This window comes from Corvus cornix, chromosome 19 (assembly GCF_000738735.6).
Source record: "Corvus cornix cornix isolate S_Up_H32 chromosome 19, ASM73873v5, whole genome shotgun sequence".
Lineage (NCBI taxonomy): Eukaryota > Metazoa > Chordata > Aves > Passeriformes > Corvidae > Corvus > Corvus cornix.
In genome coordinates this window covers 948,310-960,469 of record NC_046348.1, presented here as the reverse complement: position 1 = coordinate 960,469, position 12,160 = coordinate 948,310, and the positions used below count along the sequence as shown (strand labels likewise).

The window sequence follows — 12,160 nt, the reverse complement described above, 5'->3', positions numbered from 1 at the left end:
CCCAGAGCTGCTGTGGCTTCTGCAGAACTGAGGTTTCTCCAGAGCCTCACTCCTGTGGCTTGGGAAGGAGCTGGATGGGACAATTCCTACCTGATCCGAAGGAGAAGCACCCTCATGGCCCTTTATGAGGTGGGGAGATGTCCAAAATCTGTCCTTGTGGCACTGCCAGCCCTGCCCAGTCCTACCCAGCCCCAAAAGCCTCGGGCAGGAGTTGATGCCTCCCTTTGCCAGGGGAAGATGCTCTGGCCAGAGTGACCCCATCCCAAAGGATCCCTGGGGGCTGGGCCAGCAGGGAATGGTGTGTTTGGGACCCACACAACACCAGCACCTCCCTGGATGCACGGCTCTTCCTGTCCTGGAAGATGGGGGGGACACAGAGGCATTTGGTCCCCTCTGCTTCCCGATCTGGGGAATCTCCAGGGAATCTCATGGCTCCGGGCTCCAGGGCCCTGTCCCAGGCAGGGCACCTCAGCACAGCAATAGGGCAGCAGGAGAGGATGAGAGCCCTGCTTCCATCCAGGAACACTTCCTGGGATAGCAGGGACTTGCTAAAGCCAGGTTTAACGCCAGGGATTGAAGAACTTGTAAAATTAATGATCCAGCCTAGCAGCTTGCATCAAAAATTAAAAATCCCCATTAAACATTGGATAAACGTGTCACAGCCAGAGTTAAGTGCCTTTTAAAGCAGGTTTAGCTCCCGATGGGGATCTGCTCCATTCCTGTGGCCGGAGGGGACACAGGCAGCAAATTCCCAGCCCCGGGAGCATCGGCCTGGCAGGATCCATGGAATGCCAGGGAGCACCAAAGCCTCAGCAGCACCTCTGGTGAGAGACACCCACAGCAGACCTGGACGGAGCCGCACCAAGGCCCAGTTTGGATCCCTCTCCCCAAACCCATCTTTTTCCAGCTCAAACAGGCTCCATCTCCACTCCAATAATCCAGGAGTCCTCCAGCCCTGCCCAAGGATACCTGGATACCCCCCCCAGTAGCTCCCTGTCTCGCCAGCCCGTTCCCAAAACTGTGTCAGCATAGCTGGAGTTCAAACCAGCCCTGGAGCTGCTGTCCAGATGGTGTCCCTGTCATTTTAATTTGTTGGCAGCCAACCCCGTTTTCCTCGTGCTCTGTCGCTGCAAGGGCTCTTTCCTTGGGGATGCTGCTGATGCCTGTTCCTGCATTTTGGGGACAGGGAGCCCAGGTGACACATTCCCCCTTGGAAGGGGGTGTGGGACAGGGGAGCAGAGGCCCTGGAGCCCTTCCCAAGGCTGGGTTTGTCCCGCTGGAGAAAATCCTGGCTCCTGGTGCAGGGCTTGGGATGTGGAGGAGAATGGAAATCCTTCCTGCTCTGGAGCTTTCCCCCATCCAAAGCTTCCTGCCACCGCCCTGCTGGGGATGTCCAGTGCTGCAGAGTCTCGGAGCTCCTCCCCCAGCCCCAGTGGTCCCACTGGCAGCGCAGCAGCTCAGACCCTCAGAACACAGAATTCCTCTGCAGGCCTCCCTGTGCTCCCACCCTGTGGGTGTCCAAACACTGCCCTGCCTGGTAGGGGTGGGAAGTGATGTAATTCCAGGGAAAAGGAGCTTTCCTGGAGGCTGAGGGTGGAAGGTTGGCGATGCTGGGTGGGTGTCAGTGGCACACAGGACCCCGCTGCCACAGGGAGAGATTCCCAAAAGGAGCTCAGGAGAACGGAGCTGCACTGGGCAGGGGCCTCCTGTCAGCCAGTGTTCCCAGGAATGCTGGCACCTGGAGACTCCTGCTGGGACAGAGCACAGGGAATGGCAGCCACACAGCTCTGCCTTGTGGATCCCTGCAGCCTCCTCAGGGCTGAGCTGTCACAGACCCAGGGACAGGGACCCACCCTGTCCCTATCCAGGAACTGTCTGGAGCAAATGGGAATCTGCAACCCCATAATTCCTGCAGAATTCCTTCCAGAACCCTGGCACAGGGTGCCCAGAGCAGCTGGGGCTGCCCCTGGATCCCTGGCAGTGGCCAAGGCCAGGCTGGACATTGGGGCTGGGAGCAGCCTGGGACAGTGGGAGGTGTCCCTGCCCATGGCAGGGGTGGCACTGGATGGGCTTTGAGGTCCTTCCAACCCAACCCATTCCATGATTCTGTGATCCTCAGAACATCAACACTGCCCCAGATTTTATCATTTCCTTAGGGAGGCTACTCCATAGCTGGAACTCCCGAGTCCCAAGGCAATGCACACTGGAATTGGCAGAAGGAGCTCAGCAGAAGTGGGAGACAGAGCTGCTCCTGTCCCCAGCAGCCTGGGCACGGCGCTGGCACAGTTCCGTGTTCAGGGACACGAAACCCCATCACAGCTCAATATCAGACAGGAATAATTCCATTTCCAGCCATGGCCACTCACAGCAGCGACACCTGGGATAAACCTGCCTTGGAAAAGAGCTCTGGGAAATGGAAAATGAGCTTTGCACAGTCCCAGCCACTTCATTAATGCTCACAGGGCTTGCACTGAGCATGGACTTGGAGAGCTGTGCAAGGATCCATGTCCAGAGCATCTCCTATCCCAGGAGAATTTCCTTTCCTTTCCTTTCCTTTCCTTTCCTTTCCTTTCCTTTCCTTTCCTTTCCTTTCCTTTCCTTTCCTTTCCTTTCCTTTCCTTTCCTTTCCTTTCCTTTCCTTCCTTTCCTTTCCTTCCTTTCCTTTCCTTTCCCCTTTCCTTTCCTTTCCCCTTTCCTTTCCTTTCCCCTTTCCTTTCCTTTCCCCTTTCCTTTCCTTTCCCCTTTCCTTTCCTTTCCTTTCCTTTCCTTTCCTTTCCTTTCCTTTCCCCTTTCCTTTCCTTTCCCCTTTCCTTTCCTTTCCCCTTTCCTTTCCTTTCCCCTTTCCTTTCCTTTCCCCTTTCCTTTCCTTTCCCCTTTCCTTTCCTTTCCCCTTCCCTTTCCTTTCCCCTTTCCTTTCCCCTTTCCTTTCCCCTTTCCTTTCCCCTTTCCTTTCCTTTCCTTTCCTTTCCTTTCCTTTCCTTTCCTTTCCTTTCCTTTCCTTTCCTTTCCTTTCCCCTTTCCTTTCCTTTCCCCTTTCCTTTCCTTTCCCCTTTCCTTTCCTTTCCCCTTTCCTCTCCCCCTTCCTTTCCCCCTTTTCCAAGTGTTTTTCCCTCTCCCCCGGAGCAGGGCAGGCTCAGCCTGTTGCTGCTCCATGACTCAGCCCATGACTAACGCCTGTCTCCCCTGGGTCTCCCTCTGGAGCACATTCCTGCTCCTGCTCCCCGGATCCCACCTGGAACGCCGAGGATAATCAGTCCCAGCCCCGGCAGGGCCCAGCTGGGGAGGCTGGGGGGACTCTCCCTGTCCTTTCCCTTCTGTGCTGTGCCCACCGGCAGGATTGAAGCTCCAGGGAAAATCTCTGGAGAGGGACGGGAGCTGTGGCACAGCAGCTCCAGCTCTCCAGCCAGGGACTCTTATCAAGCCTTCCTGATAACACCACGGAGAACCAGCTCTGGACCAGCCACAACCTCCTGGCTCAGGGGGTTTTTGTTGAATAACAGCCCCCAGAGGAGCCTGGCTGGTGACAGAGCCCTGCAGGACACGGCCCCTCCTGCCCAGGACTCCCAGCATCCAAGGATTACCCCCAGACATCACAGGAGGGCGAAGAGCCCTGCCCTGGGCTGCTTTTCAGAGGCAGGGGTAGGACGGCACGGCTGTGTTTGTGATGTTGGGCCATTTTACCCGGGTTGTGGGACCCCAGGGAGATCCCACAGTGTCCTCAGAGTGTCCTCAGAGTGTCCCCAGAGTGTCCCCAGCCCCACAACTGCCACCCTGCCCTGCTCCTGGGGCTGCAGCCCCGCCACCCTTGAGCCCCTGGCCCTGCCTGCGTTAGTGGCCAGCAGGAGACAGCTGCTAATCCCAGCTCCATCGGGAGCCCCACTTAACCAGGACCCTTAAATTCCTTCAGGAGCTGTTCCCAGGGGACTCTGGAGCTGCTCAGGGATGGCTTCTACCCCCAGGACAGAGAGACCCAGGGAAGAGCTGGTGACAGGGGGAGGTGCTGGGAAGAAGAAGCAGAAACCAGGCACCTGCTGTGGTTTATAACCCATAAGGATGGAAAAGCCTCCTGGAGAGGGCAGTCCCCACATTCCTGCCCTGCATTCCCCTGCACCCCAAGCTCCTGCAGCCCCTTTTCCTGGGCTGCTCTGCTCACAGCTCCAGTTCAGGCAGGCAAAACCCTGCACTGGCACTGCCACCCTGGAGCTTGACCTTAGGGACTGCAGGAAGCCCAAAAACCTCTCCCAGTCCAGAAAAAGCCCCACCTGGGGCAGGAGCTCCGTGGCTGAGGCACCAGGTGCCAACACTGCCCTGCAGCAACATCTCCTCCTGCTGATCCCAAAGGAACCTGGCTCAGGCAGGGATTTACTGGGATGGCTGTCTGGACAAATGGTGCTGCTGTGGTTCACACTTGCATTTCTCTGCCAGGCACTACTTGCATCTCCCCAAGCCTGCTTCTCACGCATGTGCCTCCCTTCAGGTGAGATTTGTCACATTCCCACTCTGGAAATGTTTTTCCCTCCTGACAATACCCTTTAGATAGTGCCTGCGGAGGTGGATGACTCAAGCTTGACATGATTATTTCCATCCAGCATTTTTTATTAAAAATCCTCCTGACGGTTCTGAACATGAGGACAGGAGCTGCTTTGAAAGGGACGTGGAAAGCTCCGAGTCTGCACAAACTGTGCCATGATTTTATGTCAACCAACAGGAGCCAGAAAATCTGTGTAAAACAGCCCCTCCCAGCCTGAATTTATCATTTCATGCCCAGAAACCTCCAAGCACATGGCAAGAACTTCCACCCGAGACCCCTCCGTGCATCTGGCCCCTCAGAGCCAGGTTATGGACGAGCTGCCACTTCCAGCTCCGTCATTTACCCGGAGTTCCGAAGTCAAGGATCTCCCAGTTTAGCTCTGGGCAAGTTAATTCCCTCTGTGACAGCTCCCAAACACCCTCACACTGCTCCAGCCCCACAAATAGCAAACGCTGCTGCTGCGAACAGACACCCATGAGCAGAGTGACCTCTGCTCTCCCAGCCTCCCCCTGCTGCCAGCAGCGTCTGGAGGAGCAGCATGGAAAAAACCAGAGTGGAGTTAGGGATGACAGATGGATGCTGCAAGTTGGGAAAGTTTCGACGGGAAAAACTTCCTCTGCTCTCCTGAGGCCTCGCCTGGAAAACCGGACACAGTTCTGGTGTCCCCAATGTGGGGAGGACGTGGAGCTGTTGGGGCAAGGCCAGAGGAGATAGTGAAGCTGATAGAGGCACTGGAGCACCTCCCCTATGGAGACAGGCTAAGAAATTTGGGATTGTTCACCTGGAGAAGGCTCCAGGGAGAGCTCAGAGCCCCTTGCAGGGCCTGAAGGGGCTCCAGGAGAGCTGGAGAGGGACTGGGGACAAGGCATGGAGGGACAGGACCCAGGGAATGGCTTCCCAGTGCCAGAGGGCAGGGCTGGATGGGATCTTGGGAAGGAATTGTTCCCTGGGAGGGTGGGCAGGCCCTGGCACAGGGTGCCCAGAGCAGCTGGGGCTGCCCCTGGATCCCTGGCAGTGCCCAAGGCCAGGCTGGACATTGGGGCTGGGAGCAGCCTGGGACAGTGGGAGGTGTCCCTGCCCATGGCTGGGGTGGCACTGGATGGTCTTGAAGGTCCCTGCCAGCCCAACCCATTCTGGGATTCTCTGATTCTCAATATTCCTTTGGAAAATCACCACTCAGAGAAGAGGCAGAGCAGCACTTGGAGCGTTCACCCCAAGCCCTGGGCTCCTTCCCCCTGGCATTACCCAAAATCAGGACTCCTTCCCGTTTCCTGGTCTCCCCATTCTCCCCCAGCCCCCACCTGCAGCTGCAATCGGGGAGAACTCCTGGGAATTCCCTGTAGGATGAGCTGGGAGCAGGGTCAGGCTGCAGCACCGTCCCCCTGCAGCATCCCAGAAACCCTTCCCAAGTGAACAGTGCTGACACACACAGTGCCAGACACAGGAAAAAAAGAAATCCGCTGGAAAAAACCCAACAGATCAGGCACTTGTTGGAGCCTTGAGCGCAGAGGAACGTTATAGAAAATTCCCAGTGACTCCTCCAGCTCCAAACCTATCATAATTTAATCTGTGTGACTGGAATTTCTCAATAGGCTGGAACTCCCTCAGGACCGAAATCTCATTGAAAAAGAAACCAAGGAGAATTTTGGCATCTCTTCCCCAGGCTGGAAGATGAAATGCAAATCTGTTATTGGCATCAAGCTCTCACAGCTTGATCCATCCACAGAGCTCCAACAGCCTGACATTAACTTCTCAAGGAAGAACATTTTGTTACTCATCCTCAGACAGTTTATGCTTAAAGGCAGGAAGACTAATTCTGTTTGGGGTTTGGGCAGTGAACCTTCCCCAATTACCAGCACAGCCAGGCACTGATCTGGTATTAGAGACAAAACACGGGGAGATGGAGACTGCTGACTTCATTTTAAATATAAATTCCAGAGGCTGAACGCTGCTGGCGCACGGAAAAGCATCTCCTGCTTCTTCTGCTGCCCTGACTTCCAGACACGGATCAGTTTGGTGCCTCTCCCGTGTTTGCAGGTGGAAAAAGGTAACCTGAGGTGGAGCTCCTCTGTGCCGGCGCCGAACTGGGGCCCATCCTGGTGGCACAGGCACAGAGCCCTGGCGAGGGGGGGGTGCAGCAAAGGCTGCCAGGGGAAGAACGAACTTCATTCGAACACGGAGCCTTCGCTTAGCACGCAGGGAATAAAGGGATGATGAGGTAAAGAGCTCTGCTCAGCCTCCCGGAGAGCGAGGGGGCTCTGCGGGAGGAGATGAACGATCCCCCTGCGCTCCCACTCCCGGCTCGGGGCTGATCCACAGGACTTCGGTGGGACTTCAATTAGCAGCACTCGGCAGCTCCTGCTCCAAAGGCGGCTCCTCCACGCCTAATTGCCCTCATTTGCCGTTAATTAACGGCGACGATCCGCAGCTCTGGAGCGCTGGATTCTCCCGGGGCAGGCGGAGCTGGGCTCCAGCTCCTCCCGCAGCTCCCACGGACACAGCGGTGCCCGAGCGCTCGGGGATCCGCACGGGCCCAGGGACAGCTGGGGAAGAGTGGAACTTGCACTGGATTTCCTTCCCTCTCCAGGCACAGCCCGTTTCCCATCCCACACCCGTTTCCCATCCCTCACCCAGCACAGCCCATTTCCCTTCCCACACCAGGCACAGCCCGTTTCCAATCCCACATCCAGCACAGCCCGTTTCCCGTCCCACATCCGTTTCCCTTCCCACACCAGGCACAGCCCTTTTCCCATCCCACACCAGGCACAGCCCGTTTCCCATCCCACATCCAGCACAGCCGTTTCCCATCCCACACCAGGCACAGCTCGTTTTCCATCCCACACTCAGCACAGCCCGTTTCCCATCCCACACTCAGCACAGCCCGTTTCCCTTCCCACACTCAGCACAGCCCGTTTCCCATCCCACACTCAGCACAGCCCATTTCCCATCCCACACCAGGCACAGCCCGTTTCCCATCCCACACTCAGCACAGCCCATTTCCCATCCCACATCCAGCACAGCCGTTTCCCATCCCACACCAGGCACAGCCCGTTTCCCTTCCCACACTCAGCACAGCCCGTTTCCCATCCCACACTCAGCACAGCCCATTTCCCTTCCCACACTCAGCACAGCCCGTTTCCCATCCCACACTCAGCACAGCCCGTTTCCCATCCCACACTCAGCACAGCCCGTTTCCCATCCCACACCAGGCACAGCCCGTTTCCCTTCCCACACTCAGCACAGCCCGTTTCCCATCCCACACTCAGCACAGCCCGTTTCCCATCCCACACCAGGCACAGCCCGTTTCCCTTCCCACACTCAGCACAGCCCGTTTCCCATCCCACACCAGGCACAGCCCGTTTCCCATCCCACACTCAGCACAGCCCATTTCCCATCCCACACTCAGTACAGCCCATTTCCCATCCCACATCCAGCACAGCCGTTTCCCATCCCACACCAGGCACAGCCCGTTTCCCATCCCACACTCAGCACAGCCCATTTCCCATCCCACATCCAGCACAGCCGTTTCCCATCCCACACCAGGCACAGCCCGTTTCCCATCCCACACCAGGCACAGCCCGTTTCCCAGCCCACACTCAGCACAGCCCGTTTCCCATCCCACACTCAGCACAGCCCGTTTCCCATCCCACACTCAGCACAGCCGTTTCCCTTCCCACACTCAGCACAGCCCGTTTCCCATCCCACACCAGGCACAGCCCGTTTCCCATCCCACACTCAGCACAGCCCATTTCCCTTCCCACACTCAGCACAGCCCGTTTCCCATCCCACACCAGGCACAGCCCGTTTCCCAGCCCACACTCAGCACAGCCCGTTTCCCATCCCACACCAGGCACAGCCCGTTTCCCAGCCCACACTCAGCACAGCCCGTTTCCCATCCCACACCAGGCACAGCCCGTTTCCCAGCCCACACTCAGCACAGCCCGTTTCCCATCCCACACTCAGCACAGCCGTTTCCCTTCCCACACTCAGCACAGCCCGTTTCCCATCCCACACCAGGCACAGCCCGTTTCCCTTCCCACACTCAGCACAGCCCGTTTCCCATCCCACACCAGGCACAGCCCGTTTCCATGCTAGTGGAGGGAAGCACACCAGGGACGTGCACCCCTCGTGCCCTGCATGGCTCTGCCAGGGGCTCCAGCCCCGGGGCCACCTGAAGCAGCTGCAGCCAGGTCTCTGCAAGGCTCTCAGGCGACCACAGCAGCCATGCTTTAATCAGGGCAGGAATAACAGAAAGTCCTGCTTTGTGCTCAGAATGAGCTGCAGGACCTCCTCCCGTGTGCTCAGCAGCCCCAACACCCCACACAGGGGCAAAGCAGAGCTGTGCCTGGCCATACAATTGGCATCTTTGGGATGAGGAGAAGCTGAACCAGCACAGTTCAGCTGAACGCAAACCTTCAAGCCAAGCTCCTGCGCACCAGAAGAAGAGCCCAGGATGTGACCTGGGGTTCCTGGGTCTGAGGCAAGCTGCACCAAAAGCAGTTTCTCACATCTCTCACCTGAGCTGTGTCCTCACATCCTCACTGGGAAGAGGAGAACGCTGTCTGTACCCAAGCTAAATTCATATAAAGCTCACAAACCCAAATCCAAAGGCTCCGAGTTGGAAAGGCTGGGAAATGAAGCTCTGATTTACCAAAGCACACATGAAAAGGGGCAAGGTGGGCAGAAATGTTGGCCTCCTGTTTCTCCAAAATGCCTCCAGGGTGTCCTGGAAGGACCAGTTCCACCTTGCACCCTTGCCTTGATCCTTCCCTCAACAAATTCCCCATCAAGGCCATGGATTCTGACCATGGCTTGTACCAAACATCCACTGGGGAGCAAACCAAGAGCTCCAATTCATACCACAATGCTCAAAGACCGTCTGCCAACAAAATTAACTTTAATTATTTAACTCAGAAATGACCCTGGTGAGCCACAAATCCTCTCCAAAGGAGACCTTCCCCCCTGAACCAGACTGGGAGCACCTGGCTGCACGTGCCGGGCCAGGGCAGAGGGGATTAACAACAACAGCTTCCAGGGGAAAATGATGGGATCCTCCAGGCAGCAGACAAGGACACCCTTCAGATGGCCTGTGCCAGACTGAGGCTGCTCTGTGCTCCCTGCCACTGCTCTGGAAAATGGAACTTTAAAGCTCTTTGCAGCTTCTGAAGCCCCCAGCTACCTCATGCATCTTGTGCTGAGACACGGAGAGGAGCCTCCCTTTGGGAAGGCCTCAGAGCAAATGAGGCTCAGTGGGAAGAGCAGACTCAGCTCTGCAGGGTCCCAGGGAAGGCTTAAGGACGTCTTTGGGACAGTATCAACCTAAACGTTCTCATTTTGCCCATAAAGTGCAGGCTCCATGTTTCAAAAAGCTGCGGGAAGACAAAAGCTGAGACTCAAATCGCTCCACAGCTCCCAGCACAACTTTGGCCAGGGACCATCTCTGTGTCCCTGACCTGCTGAGCCATCCCACTTCCCAGCAGCCTTCCCAGCGGGAATCCCCTGGGTAAACGCATGGAACACCCTGGAGAAGGTGCAGAGGAGCCTTCCCCATCCCCAAAGCCGTGGAACGCCCGGGCAGCACTCACCATCCAGCTCCTCCACCGAGATGTTGGCCAGCTGCTCGCTGTCGCTGCCGGCCGAGAGCGAGCGGTTCAGGTAGTTGCCCTTGTACAGCAAGCCAGCTGTCACATGGTGGAATGGCATCTTCTCCCTGCCACGGGAAACGGGAAGAGAGAGGGCAATGGTCATTATCTGCCTTTGTTTCATGGCAATGGAGCAAAGGCCAGCCTGGAGGAGGGGCTGGACAAGCACCCCAGGCTGCGGGCGGGTGTGGGAGGGGTGGGCTGAGCACTGACCCAGCGGCTGAGGCAGGGTCTGGAGGAGCAAACAGCAAAGCAGCTTCTGCTTCAGGGGGCTGGAGAGGAGTGAGGGGAGCCAGAGCAGCAGAGCCCCAGGAAAATGGGATTTCCCAGCATGGAGGCTGCAGATTTCAGCCTCGGTAATAATTACAGAGAGCACGGGGGTCTGCACTGACCCGCGGGGAAAAAGTCATGGGATCACAGCCTGGTTTGGGCTGGAGAGGACCTTCAAGATGATCCAGTGCCACTGCATGGCCAAGGTCCCCTATCCCAGGGTCCTCCAGGCCCTGTCCAGCCTGGCCTGGGACACTTCCAGGGATCAAGGGACCCAGCAGCACAACCTTCAAAGGCATGGAAGGGTCTGGACACCTCTGAGACCCCACTGCGCACGTGCAGCCCCCTCAGAGGGTTCAGCTGCCCACCCTGAGCGAGGAGTTTGTCACCACAGGGCCCCAGCTCCAAACTCCACTGAAAGGAGAATGTCCCCATTCGAGCAGGGCCCCGCAAAGAATGTTCCCATCTCCCAGATCTGACAGCTGAGGAGAAATCCTGCTCCGTGGGAGGCTGGAGCAGGGCGGTGTGTGCAAACCCCGCGGGTCCCAAGCCCAGAGCTGAGGGAAGGGCAGCCAGTGCCCAGCCAGGAGTGGGAATTACTGTCAGCAGCACTCAGGCGGTGATTTAGGAGACACAAGCGGGAGGCGAGTTTGCCAAAGTCAATTGAAATATTAAGAGGAAGATTTGTCATACCCTGGGCTGGATTCAATCAGCACAAGCCCAGCCCGGGCCTACTGCACTTCGGGCTGCACATTTCCAGTAGAAATAAATCAGCAGAGTCCCCAGAGGCACCCAGAGCTGGCCAGGGCCTTCCTGAGGCTGGAGGTGGCCAGGACTGGCTGGGCAGTGCCTCTGGAAGCCCTCACTGACACCACTGTGCAGGACAAGGTCACATCGGGGGGCACGGGGGGTCCCAGGCCTCGGGAGCAGAGCCCAAGGGCACCTCGCTGCTGCCAGGCGCTCTGCCACAGGAGGGAAGTGCCACCTGCGGGTGCTGCTCCAGCCAACACCTCGGTCACAAGGATGAGCTGGCTCTGCCCCAGCCGTGTGTTCCCAGCAGAGTCAATAAAGGAAATATACGGACAGGATGGATGGATTCCTTCGGGAACAAAAGCCTCCCTGAGGTGGGAACGGCTGTGACAGAGCCCCGGCAGCAAACCAGCCTGGAGACACGGGCAAGCAGAGCGGGAGAGCCAGGAGGCTCCTCTTGCACTGCTCAGCACGTTCCAGGAACTTCTCTGGCAGTAATTATGTAAATAAATCCTAATCGTAACTTTAAGTATTTTTATTTGGGAGCAGGTTTGCTCCAGCAGCACATCAGAAACCGTAAACAAGGGGTTCTGTTTCATTAAGCACATCTGTAATTTCCCAGCCCTTGCCAATTCACCTGGAGGTGTTGTTCTCTCTGACACCTGCTTGGCACTAAAATGGGAATTTTACCTGGCCAAGGGACACTCAGAGGCAAAGCCAGCTCTGGTATCACTGGAGAGACACTTCCAGCCCTTTGCACCACCTCCATTTGTTTCCAGGCCCACCACAAACCATTCCTGCTTCCTCTGGAAAATTCTCTGGATAATTCTCTGGATAACCCCACAGTAATCACAGAGTGTCCCAAGCTGGAAGGGACCCACAAGGATCATCGAGTCCTGCTCTTGGACAACGCCAAGAATCACTAAAAGCAATTACACTGATTTTTCAAATCACTTGAAAGGGGTTT

General features: G+C 56.9%; 1 protein-coding gene across 6 annotated transcripts in view; it reads right to left on the bottom strand.

Annotated features, from left to right (window-relative positions):
* The window catches only part of CALN1 (calneuron 1), a 149,936-nt gene that overhangs the window by 97,360 nt on the left and 40,416 nt on the right, over positions 1–12,160 (bottom strand). For all 6 annotated transcript variants that reach the window (XM_039562909.1, XM_039562910.1, XM_039562911.1 and 3 more), the window contains one exon: positions 10,117–10,241. In XM_039562909.1, the coding sequence (XP_039418843.1) occupies positions 10,117–10,241 (125 nt within the window). The remainder of the gene's footprint in view (positions 1–10,116; positions 10,242–12,160) is intronic.